At 50.2% G+C, this 12518-nt stretch overlaps 1 protein-coding gene across 1 annotated transcript in view; it reads left to right on the forward strand.

Moving 5' to 3' along the window:
* The window catches only part of PLPPR5 (phospholipid phosphatase related 5), a 97501-nt gene that overhangs the window by 65878 nt on the left and 19105 nt on the right, over window positions 1–12518 (forward strand). Inside the window, exon 5 of the mRNA XM_066352543.1 lies at window positions 6534–6668. Coding sequence (XP_066208640.1) covers window positions 6534–6668 — 135 coding nt within the window. The remainder of the gene's footprint in view (window positions 1–6533; window positions 6669–12518) is intronic.

Below are 12518 nucleotides of genomic sequence, written 5' to 3' on the forward strand. Positions count from 1 at the left end.
TCCCTCCTGCCTGTCCTCCAAACACCTCCGTCCTCCTCTTCCCTCCTGCCTGTCCTCCAAACACCTCCATCCTCCTCCTCTTCCCTCCTGCCTGTCCTCCAAACACCTCCTTCCTCCTCCTCCTCCCTCCTGCCTGTCCTCCAAACACCTCCGTCCTCCTCCTCTTCCCTCCTGTCTGTCCTCCAAACACCTCCTTCCTCCTCCTCTTCCCTCCTGCCTGTCCTCCAAACACATCCATCCTCCTCCTCTTCCCTCCTGCCTGTCCTCCAAACACCTCCATCCTCCTCCTCTTCCCTCCTGCCTGTCCTCCAAACACCTCCGTCCTCCTCTTCCCTCCTGCCTGTCCTCCAAACACCTCCATCCTCCTCCTCTTCCCTCCTGCCTGTCCTCCAAACACCTCCATCCTCCTCCTCCTCCCTCCTGCCTGTCCTCCAAACACCTCCATCCTCCTCCTCTTCCCTCCTGCCTGTCCTCCAAACACCTCCATCCTCCTCTTCCCTCCTGCCTGTCCTCCAAACACCTCCATCCTCCTCCTCTTCCCTCCTGCCTGTCCTCCAAACACCTCCTTCCTCCTCCTCCCTCCTGCCTTTCCTCCAAACACCTCCATCCTCCTCCTCCTCCCTCCTGCCTGTCCTCCAAACACCTCCATCCTCCTCCTCTTCCCTCCTGCCTGTCCTCCAAACACCTCCATCCTCCTCCTCTTCCCTCCTGCCTGTCCTCCAAACACCTCCGTCCTCCTCCTCTTCCCTCCTGCCTGTCCTCCAAACACCTCCATCCTCCTCCTCTTCCCTCCTGCCTGTCCTCCAAACACCTCCTTCCTCCTCTTCCCTCCTGCCTGTCCTCCAAACACCTCCATCCTCCTCCTCCTCCTCCCTCCTGCCTATCCTCCAAACACCTCCGTCCTCCTCTTCCCTCCTGCCTGTCCTCCAAACACCTCCATCCTCCTCCTCCTCCCTCCTGCCTGTCCTCCAAACACCTCCATCCTCCTCCTCTTCCCTCCTGCCTGTCCTCCAAACACCTCCATCCTCCTCCTCTTCCCTCCTGCCTGTCCTCCAAACACCTCCGTCCTCCTCCTCTTCCCTCCTGCCTGTCCTCCAAACACCTCCATCCTCCTCCTCTTCCCTCCTGCCTGTCCTCCAAACACCTCCTTCCTCCTCTTCCCTCCTGCCTGTCCTCCAAACACCTCCATCCTCCTCCTCCTCCTCCCTCCTGCCTGTCCTCCAAACACCTCCGTCCTCCTCTTCCCTCCTGCCTGTCCTCCAAACACCTCCGTCCTCCTCTTCCCTCCTGCCTGTCCTCCAAACACCTCCATCCTCCTCCTCTTCCCTCCTGCCTGTCCTCCAAACACCTCCGTCCTCCTCCTCTTCCCTCCTGCCTGTCCTCCAAACACCTCCATCCTCCTCCTCTTCCCTCCTGCCTGTCCTCCAAACACCTCCTTCCTCCTCTTCCCTCCTGCCTGTCCTCCAAACACCTCCATCCTCCTCCTCCTCCTCCCTCCTGCCTGTCCTCCAAACACCTCCGTCCTCCTCTTCCCTCCTGCCTGTCCTCCAAACACCTCCATCCTCCTCCTCTTCCCTCCTGCCTGTCCTCCAAACACCTCCATCCTCCTCCTCTTCCCTCCTGTCCTCCAAACACCTCCTTCCTCCTCCTCTTCCCTCCTGCCTGTCCTCCAAACACCTCCATCCTCCTCCTCCTCCCTCTTGCCTGTCCTCCAAACACCTCCTTCCTCCTCCTCTTCCCTCCTGCCTGTCCTCCAAACACCTCCATCCTCCTCCTCCTCCCTCCTGCCTGTCCTCCAAACACCTCCGTCCTCCTCTTCCCTCCTGCCTGTCCTCCAAACACCTCCATCCTCCTCTTCCCTCCTGCCTGTCCTCCAAACACCTCCATCCTCCTCCTCTTCCCTCCTGCCTGTCCTCCAAACACCTCCATCCTCCTCCTCTTCCCTCCTGCCTGTCCTCCAAACACCTCCTTCCTCCTCCTCTTCCCTCCTGCCTGTCCTCCAAACACCTCCATCCTCCTCCTCCTCCCTCCTGCCTGTCCTCCAAACACCTCCATCCTCCTCCTCTTCCCTCCTGCCTGTCCTCCAAACACCTCCATCCTCCTGCTCTTCCCTCCTGCCTGTCCTCCAAACACCTCTGTCCTCCTCCTCCTCCCTCCTGCCTGTCCTCCAAACACCTCCATCCTCCTCCTCCTCTTCCCTCCTGCCTGTCCTCCAAACACCTCTGTCCTCCTCCTCCTCCCTCCTGCCTGTCCTCCAAACACCTCCATCCTCCTCCTCCTCCTCCCTCCTGCCTGTCCTCCAAACACCTCCATCCTCCTCCTCTTCCCTCCTGCCTGTCCTCCAAACACCTCCATCCTCCTCCTCCTCCCTCCTGCCTGTCCTCCAAACACCTCTGTCCTCCTCCTCCTCCCTCCTGCCTGTCCTCCAAACACCTCCATCCTCCTCCTCCTCCTCCCTCCTGCCTGTCCTCCAAACACCTCTGTCCTCCTCCTCCTCCCTCCTGCCTGTCCTCCAAACACCTCCATCCTCCTCTTCCCTCCTGCCTGCCCTCCAAACACCTCTGTCCTCCTCTTCCCTCCTGCCTGCCCTCCAAACACCTCCATCCTCCTCCATACACCTGGGAACGTTCTCTGCTGATAACAAAGCGAACAGGAGAAGTCGTCCTTGCTGCGGCAGGACCTCCAGACACTTCCTTCCGTTGTGCTCCTTGGTCACTGGGCTGTGCCCTTCCTCACCGGGTTCTAGTTTCTCTCTTCTCCGTGGAAGCCCTGCACTTCCAACCCAGTCAGCCAGGGTCCTTTCTCCCAAACAGGCTTGTCCAGCCCCCGCACCTGCCTCGGCGGAAGCCTCTTCCTCTGTAAGTCCCAGAGAGCAGGACGGGGCCCTGGAGCCGACAGACCGGACTTGGATCCTGCTTTAGCCACGTGGTGGATGCGTGACCTTGAACAGGTCACTTACCCATCATGGTCCCCCCACAGGGAGGCCATCCCTGGACTGGATTTCAGATGACTGTCCCCACCCAGGACACCTGCTCCCCCAGGACACCTGCCCCCCCAGGACACCTGCCCCCCAGGACACCTGCCCTCCCCCAGGACACCTGCCCCCCAGGACACCTGCCCCCCCAGGACACCTGCCCCCCCCAGGACACCTGCCCCCCAGGACACCTGCCCCCCCCAGGACACCTGCCCTCCCCCAGGACACCTGCCCCCCCAGGACACCTGCCCCCCCAGGACACCTGTCCCCCAGGACACCTGCCCCCCCCAGGACACCTGCCCTCCCCCAGACACCTGCCCCCCCAGGACACCTGCCCCCCCCAGGACACCTGCCCTCCCCCAGGACACCTGCCCTCCCCCAGGACACCTGCCCCCCAAGACACCTGCCCTCCCCCAGGACACCTGCCCCCCCAGGACACCTGCCCTCCCCCAGGACACCTGCCCTCCCCCAGGACACCTGCCCCCCCAGGACACCTGTTCTCCTTCCCTGCTCACTTTCTGCACAGCACGCTTCACTGACCTTCTCATGCGCTGCGTGTGACATTGTGCACGTGGGTCTGCTGCCACACTCACTGGCATGCACGCTGCTTGTGGAGAAGGCATTTCCTTGTTTTCTTCACTGTGTATTCCCAGTACCCAGTGCGGGTCTGTACATAGAGGGTCGTCAGGAAATATTTGGTGGACAGATGGACAGATGGATGGAGGGATGGATGGAGGGATGGATGGAAGGAAATATGGATGGAAGAATGGATGAGGAACTGTTTTATTTACTTCAGTGGGATCAGGTATGTCACGAGTGCAGCTGAGTGTGTGTTGTTAGGGAGGACACCAGCTATCATGGTCCTCACTCCTCACCTTGGATGACAGTATTCAAATCCTTCATGCACTTGACATTTTTTTCAGAGAAGTCCCAACTTTCCCAGGAAGTGCCCCTGGTTTTTTTCATTTCCTGGCTCTTCCATTTTTCCTGAATTTCCACTGAGCTTGAAGCCCAGCCTGTTACAATCTAACAAGGAATTATATTTTGCAACTAACTCTTAACTCGCTTATCTCACGCACTCTGCCATTGAACTTGGAGAACAGAGTTCCCATGTTAAATAAATATATATAGTATCTGAACAACAGTTGTAGATCGATTAATATTATTTTATACAAATGCATTTCTTTTTTTCTTTAAGAGTCTACTTATTGATTTTAGAGAGAGGAGAGAGAGAGAGAAAGGGGGAGGGGAGAGCAGGAAGCATCAACCTGTACCGGTTGCTTGTTCTATGTGCTTCACCGGGCAAGCCCAGGGTTTTGAGCCAGCGACCCCGGCCTTCCTGGAGGATGCTCTGTGCACTGTGCCACCCGAGGTCAGGCTACACAAAGGCATTTCAAGGCACTTCCGGAAAGGATGTCTGTTAGTGTTCAAGGTTACTGAGCCAAAGCAGTAGCTTGTCATATTACCATATGTAAATCTAATGGGTTACTCAAGTACTCTTTACTACATTAGTGCAATTAATGCTGACAAGAGCACAGTGTGCTGTAGCTGCTGTCTTCATTTTGCACATAAAAAGAAACAGGTCTCGCTGAATTAAGGAGCGCTCGTGTGGTCAGTAAACAAAGAGAGCCCAGCATTCAGGTCCAGGGATCCTTGACCCCAAAGCCCATGCATTGGATCCCATCCAACAGAGATTTAGTTTTCTTACTTGTCACAAGGAAGGAGGGAGGGTATTGTCACAAATGGATGAGTTTACTTTATCATCCCTTTTGGAAGAAGTACACAGAGCTCTGTGTCATTGCAACGGCATAATCTTTGTGGGAGCGGGTGTCATCGCACACACGGAAGTCACAGATGGAAACGTAGAACGTGTCGAAGGAAAGTCACTTTGAGTTAGATCGGCTCGTCAGAGAATTTAGAACCCAGCCCGCATGCGTGCACGCTCAGCCTGTCCCCAGGTCATCACTCACCAGAGCCCTGAGCACCCGGACGTCACCGAGAAAGAGAGGCGGTGTCCCCTGTCGCGGGGCTAACCGTCTCAGAAGAGACTCGCGTCAACCTCAGTAGCATCATCCTACAGAAGTGCTTTGAGGACAAGAATCTCAGGCTCACACAAGCAGAAACTAATCAACAAATGAAAAGGAAACAAGCGGCTGACCCTGCTCCAGGACCAACAGTGTCTGTCCTCTGTAGAGTTGTCCTTGAACAGTTTTCCAAGTGTCTGTCTGCAAGCCACCCCCCCACCCCTGTCTTTATCGATCTGGGTGGCAATGACAGAGGTGACGTATAAATTACCACGCTTTGAGCTATGCTTCGATCTGTCATTCTTCAAGGAAGTACAAGCAGAATAAATACACAGCCATTTGCAAGGAAATGTTTTTTCCCCCTGTGATAACATCTCACAGTATGTGTTATTATTCTGTAGATTTGCACATTTTATTTAAAAACTGGGAGAGTAGCCCAGATCTCTAATTGGCCTTTGAGAAGATTCAGGGATAAGACCCACTGAAGATAAAACTCTCCGATGGAGCATTTGTGAAAATACACAGTGTCAATGTATAATTATATATTAAGCATTTATTTTAAGAAAACCCAAATGTTAGATTTTTAACTGCAAGTGAATTCTGTATTTTGATTAGAATATAAACCCCAGAAAAAGAAGGCTCAGGCATCTCCCCCCCCCCCCCATTAATATAAGCAAATAATGACAAGTAATTTTCCTGCGCTGTTTAATTCACTGTTTCTCAGAGCGTGATCCACCTGCTTCGGACGCTTCTAGAACACACATTCAACATGCCAACTCCGAGGCCCCATCCAATCAGCTACAAAATTACAGTCTTTAGGGGAGGGCTTAGGAACGTGCATTAGTAACAGTGCCAGGGCTTTATTTTTGTGTGCTCTGGGGAAGGAGAGAAGGGGCACTTCCGTTTCGTTTGAGGTCTGTCACCTCTGGGGTATCATCAGTTGGAACAGGGTCAGTTCCCTTTTTTCCAAAGGTCTCCTATTTCAGCAGCGTCCCCAGGAAGCTGCTGTCGGAATGCCAAGGATCTAGGGGATACACTACGAGACAATAACCGGGGTTAATTAAAAGGATGCTATTTAATTAGAGTGTGTCGTTGTGGAGGGTATATTAGGAATGTTATGATGACCTTGGAGCAACGGGAAAGAATTAGCATTTAAATTAAATTGTAGGTTAGCCACGTCGGGGAAAGGTGAACTTGTTATGAATTTTTATTAGGTTATGAGGTCGTTTCTGGATTTATGTGAGCACTGATTATTACCTAATTTAATGGACATTTGGGAATGATGAGATTGTCATTCATCACTGAGCTTCATCTTAACTGATGAATTTTCTTGAACACAGGTATGCACTGGTGTAGCCACTTCGAGTGGACACAAGGTAAATCTGGGTGTGACGTGACCTACATTGAACGTTTAAGTAAATTTTAACACGTTATGGTTATGATTAGATTTACTGAGCTGCTCCTAGAGGTCGTTGTCCTGAAGAGCACGGCTCTGCTTTACGTCGTAATGATTTTTCCCCCCGCTGGAATTCCAGGTCGTGTGCGTGGTAAATAACTTCAGAGGAAGACAGCCCGAGAACGAGCACCTGCCCGTGGACGGCCTGGCGCGGACGCAGATGATCAGCATCCCCCGCGTGGAGAGTCCCCTGGAGAAGCTAACATCTGTACAGGTGACGCCCCATTTAGATTCTCAGATGCGAACGTTACCTGCGGCCGATGAGGCATTGCTCCTGCGCGTGCCCGCGCCGCTGGTTTCCGTGTGCCGAGGTGAGCTCAGAGTCTCCCGCTGTGTGTAGCGTGAATGTAGTCCCTGACGACCTCTTCCTAGAGGTAAAAGGTCTCTGACACTTAAAATGTTTCTTTGAATCCCGCGCGCCAAAGTCTGAGTCGTGCTGCGCCTGGAGCATGTCCTACGCTTCGACGGACCTTCTAGAAGAAGAACCCCTCCTAGCAGGGGTCGGATGCAAAGGCCAGAGAAGGAGAGAGTTTAGCCGGAGATGATTTGTGTTCTTTTCATAAAACGGGTTCCCTTTCTTCCTTGCTCTACGTACAGCTGACCCTTCAACAAGACGGGTTTGAACTGCATGGATCCACTTACATGCAGATTTCTTCTTCCCAATAAATATATTGATAGTAAATGTCTTTTCTTTTTCTATGGTTTTCTTAACATCACTTTCTTTCCTCTTGCTTCCTGTCTTGTAAGAAAACAGTGTACAATACAGAACAAATGAAAGATGTGTCTGTCCATCGACTGTTAGGTGATCGGGAAGGCTTCCGGTCAACAGGAGGCTATTAGTCGTTAAGTACCTGGGGAGTGTGACATTATCCGTGGATGTTTGACTGCACCGGCGTTGGTGGTCCTCGCCCCCACATAGTTCAAGGGTCAACTGGGTATGAGAAATTGCTTAGTTTGACACCTGGCCCATAATCGGGGCTCAATAAATATCTGTTGAACCTCAATGTGTCAAGGTCCAGCAGCAGACATACGCCAGCTCTAGCCAGGGAGGTCCCGAGGGTTGGGTGGGGCTGAATGGGCCAGACGGGGTAGCACTTGGAAGGTCACGGCCTTCCTGGGCATGGCGATGCGCACAGAGACCATGTGTTTATAAACAAAAACTTTTTTTGAGATTTTGTGAACTGCATATTTCTTGAACAATGTGTCAGTTAAGCACATCTGGAGCTGGGTGAATGCTTGCTCAGGGGTCGCTGAAGGCTGCCCCTCAGCCCTGGCCGGGTCCACATTGTGATCAACAGCTTAGGTGAACAGGTTCCATTCCCAGCTCTCCAGGGTGCTCTAGTATGTGAATCTGTGAGGGATAAGTAATACATTGGATGAAAGAATAAAAAGTTCTTGAGAGACTACTATAAGATTATGATTAACTAAAAATAAAGGAAACAGTGTGTATTTGGATTTTTTGAAAAGTTCATGCAGCGGAGGGGACTGCTAGGTGAGCTTCACAGACGAAAATGGCTCAGAGGTGCAGCAGGACCAGTCAGCGTGTGTCAACGGGCGGTATGGCCCCTGGGCGTTCATGTGAGGTTAAATCCCACTTGGGGAAGTGAGGGTGTTGATGGTGTCCTCTGCTCAGACCAACATGGAACACTGTGTGCTGCCTTTGGTGACATGTTATGAAGGTGGACATAGGTAAAGTAGAATAGTCTGCCGTCAATAAATAAGTGTTTAAACGAGCAAGTGGATGTGTTCAGGGTGATGGGTGGACTCCATGGGTTGTGAGAGACTGTGGGAGGGACAAGCAATGATCAGAGAGAAAGAAAAGTCACTGAAGCCGCAGTGACTTTCCATCAGTGTCTGAGGGAGTTGGCAGAGGGGGTGCGCCTTGTCCTGCAGGGCCTCAGAGAACACAGTGGGGGCAAAAGCAAAGGCAGCGTAAGAAGATTACTGACATCTGGAAAGAGGTGAAAACTTGCTGAAAATGGAGGGGCTGCCGTAGAGCAGTGTGATTTCCTTTTAGTGTAGAGATTCAAGAACAGCTAAATAATCACTACTGGTGATCCTGAGGAGGGAATTCAAGCCTTCGGGTGAGGACAGAGATACTAGATGGGGGTGAGGAAGAGGAGGGGATCATGATGGTGATGATGATGATAGTGATGATGGTGATGGTGACGATGATTATGATGATGATGATGATAATGGTGATAGTGGTGATGGTGATGGTGACGATGGTGATGATGATGATAGTGATGACAATGATGATGATGACAATGGTGATAGTGGTGATGGTGATGGTGACGATGGTGATGATGATAATGGTGATGATGTTGATGACGATGATAGTGATGATGATGATGGTGGTAATGATAGACTATAGTGATGGTGATGATGATGGTGATGATAATAGTGATGGTGATGATGGTGATGACAATGATGATGATAGCTATGGTGATGATGGTGATGATGACAATGATGATGGTGGTGATGATAGTAATGATGATAATGATGATGGTGATGATGGTGATGATGACAATGATGATGGTGGTGATGATGATGATGATGGTGATGATGGTGATGATGGTAATGATGACGATGATGATGGTGATGATGACAATGATGATGGTGGTGATGATAGTGATGATGATGATGATGATAGTGATAGTGATGATGAGGAGGGTGATGATGGTAATGATGACGATGATGATGATGATGATGGTGATGACGATGATGATGATGGTGATGATGGTAATGATGACGATGATGATGATGATGACAATGATGATGGTGATGACGATGATGATGGTGATGGTAATGATGACAGTGATGATGGTGATGATGATGATGATGGTGATGACGATGATGATGATGGTGATGATGGTAATGACGATGATGATGGTGATGATGACAATGATGATGGTGGTGATGATAGTGATGATGACAATGGTGATGATGGTGATGATGATAATGATGATGATGATGATGATGATAGTGATAACGATGATGAGGAGGGTGATGATGATAACCACCATTTAATGATCAATACTACTCTGATTGCTTCCGAAATTCCACAAAAACACTTCTATGCTCTATGAGTATAGTTTCTTACAATTTTTAAAGCTGGGTATCATCAGAGTGACAAAGACTGCTAACAGTCGACCAATCTCCCTCTCCTCACTTTTAGCAGCCAAATCCCCTCGTCCACCATTAGCCACCCCCACGCCTGCCCAGCGGCAGTCTCTACCCCCAGCTTCTGCTGCAGTCAGATGGGACTGGGCACCCATGTGTAGACTAGTCACTGTAAGCAGGGGGGCTCATCTCCTTGTAGGTTCTCATCCTAGGTGTTCTCTGCCCCTTCTCACCATGCAGAGAAGATAATAACCGGAGTGATCTGTAATGTGTCGAGGCGGCCGGTGCACCGGACGGCTGGGGCTCTTAGATGAGCTCTGGAGCAGCGCACATATGACATGGTTCTGAGAAAGAAATAAACCCTTCCTCTCTGAGCCACGGGTGCTTTCTTCTCCTTCCTACCGGGGCTTAGCTGACACCCTGTCACAGCACGTTTCCCACTGCGCAGTCAGGAAATCCAAACCTCCAAGTGGTTCAGCAGTTTGCAGAAGTCTATAGCGTTGCTCAACAGCGAAGAAAATGCCAGCTTAATATCTCAAGATACGTGCTGATGTGATAAACATATTGTTTAAGAATGAATGCTATGTATAAAGTCAGATCTTGCTGAACTTTAAAAAGACGACGGAAAGCAGTAGAACTTAGGAAGAGATCATAAACAGTAATTGGAAGGAAATGACCGGGGTAAGCAGTGAGAGTCTTCATGTTATGTATCTCTGAAATTACCGTATTCCTCCATGTATAAGATGCTCCCATGTATAAGACGCACCTTAATTTTGGGGCCCAAATTTTGAAAAAAATATGTATTACATAAAGTTATTGAACTCAAGTTGTATTCATCATAAAATTCATACAACTCCTCATCCCTGTCAAAACTCCCCTCCATTAGCTTGTCCTCATCTGTGTCTGATGATGAATCACTGTCTTCATATATTGCCTTGTCCTCAGTTCTATCTATGGCATTTGAAATGCCATAACCACTGTATAAGATGTATCCAGTTTTTAGACCCCAAATTTTTCAAAAAATGTGCATCTTATACATGGGGAAATACAGTAACTTGAACAGTAATCACAGTCTTCCTCTCTTTAACATATTTTTCTGGCATAAGGGCTCTTTAGTAGCCTCCTAGCATTGCCAAATATTTATATGCAATTTGATCATTTTATATATTAAGTGATTGAACAACTCCTGTTGTTGAATTTGTTAGTTCATCTTTGTTTACAGTGAGTTTTAAAACAGTAGATGGTGGGAGCAAAAATATTCTATTAGAATCTATAGATTGCAAGAGATGGGTGTTTGTTAACTTCTTATCGTCAGTTTCTTTGTTTATGAGAAAACCGTGTGCTTTTCCAGTCTGGTGGCTGGGAAACGAGGATTGAGTCCGACTGGATTCTCGGCTCTCCTACTGAGCGCCCTGGCATCCCTGCTGAGTCCGACTCTGACCTCCGCTCTTGTCCTGCCTGGGTCCAGGCAGAGCGCTGTCTGCACAGCACGTGGCCCGCTGCCCGCACTCACGCAGACCACGGGCCCCTCCCGAGTCGTGCTGGGCACACGGCCCAGGCTTCCCTGTGGAGCTCTGCGGGGAAGCGGACACGTGTCTGTGCTCACCAGTCAGGAAGGGGGAAGGTCCTCCCCTAAGGGAAGCCCACAGTGGCTTTCTCTCCCTGTGGCAATAAGGAGTATTTGCAGCAGATAGATTGCTTCTCATCACAGTTCACGGTGGGAAACAAGTGAATGTGAGAATCTTCCTGTAGTTTGATCTTCGTAACTGATGACTGGAGATGCCTGCAGCTGGTCTTCTGAGGAGGGGAAGGGAGCTTGGGGCTGCAGCGTGGTGTGTGGGCATGCATGGCCGGTCCCTTCCGCATTCACGTGCCCGAGGATCATCTTCTGGGTGTCGGCTTCCTGCGGGAGAAGCCGGCGGGTTTCTGTGAGGAGTTATGTACTTACGTAACTGCGTATGTTCAACGTGCACGTTGGGTAAACTGTGAGATACAGAGAGATTCCAGCAGGCAGGCGCTCTTTCTGTGTACACCAGCAATTTACCCCTTAACTATGGGGAGTTGGTCACAGACTTGATTGCCGTCATATACGTGGAAGACTCGTGACTTCTCTGAAAGCCAATTCTGAACGTTTCACTGCGTTTGGTTCTGAGAAGAGTCATCTGTGGAAATCAGCCCATCATATCTTATTGTCCACTAAATATTTAAGTTTCTGGAAACTGCATCGCAGCTGTTTGTGGTTCATCTTGCTAAGGGTCTCATGTATCGGCAGCAAATTATGAACTCCGTCATGGGACCCAGTACATTATAGTGCAGTCATTCTGCCCCTGGATGGGCGAGGAAAATTGCTGGGGCTTTTTCCTGACTTCGGGAAGCTGACTTACATGCTCCGTGACTCAGTTTTCTCATTCAAAGAATGATTCCTAGAATGGTAGTCATGAAAGGTCGGTAAGAGATAGAACATGTTTCTGAAGAAAAAGGATCAATGGCAAGAAATTCATTTAAGTTTGTGGAGGATAGCAGTTCTTCCCACTGCTTGAGGAAGTTAGAGAACATATGTGAGATGAAAGACAAGACAGACAGCTGGCATGATGGCACATGAGATGAGAGACAAGACAGACAGCTGGCATGATGGCACTTGAGATGAGAGACAAGACAGACAGCTGGCATGACGGCTCATGAGATGAGAGACAAGACAGACAGCTGGCATGACGGCTCATGGGAAAACTGCTGGAGGAAATCAGTGATGTCACGGCAGGACTGAAACTGATACCGGAAACCACAAAGGACAGAACCCACACTGGAGAAAGTCAGAGCAGTTCTATGAAGGACAGGCTTTAGCATGTGTTGTAAAAGAGCCAGAAAATGAAACTGACCTGAGAAAAGAGAATAGACATGGAGGACAGATCAGAAATCTTTTCTTTTTTTTTATGTGAGAGGA

This window comes from Saccopteryx leptura, chromosome 11 (genome assembly GCF_036850995.1).
Source record: "Saccopteryx leptura isolate mSacLep1 chromosome 11, mSacLep1_pri_phased_curated, whole genome shotgun sequence".
In the NCBI taxonomy this organism is placed as follows: domain Eukaryota; kingdom Metazoa; phylum Chordata; class Mammalia; order Chiroptera; family Emballonuridae; genus Saccopteryx; species Saccopteryx leptura.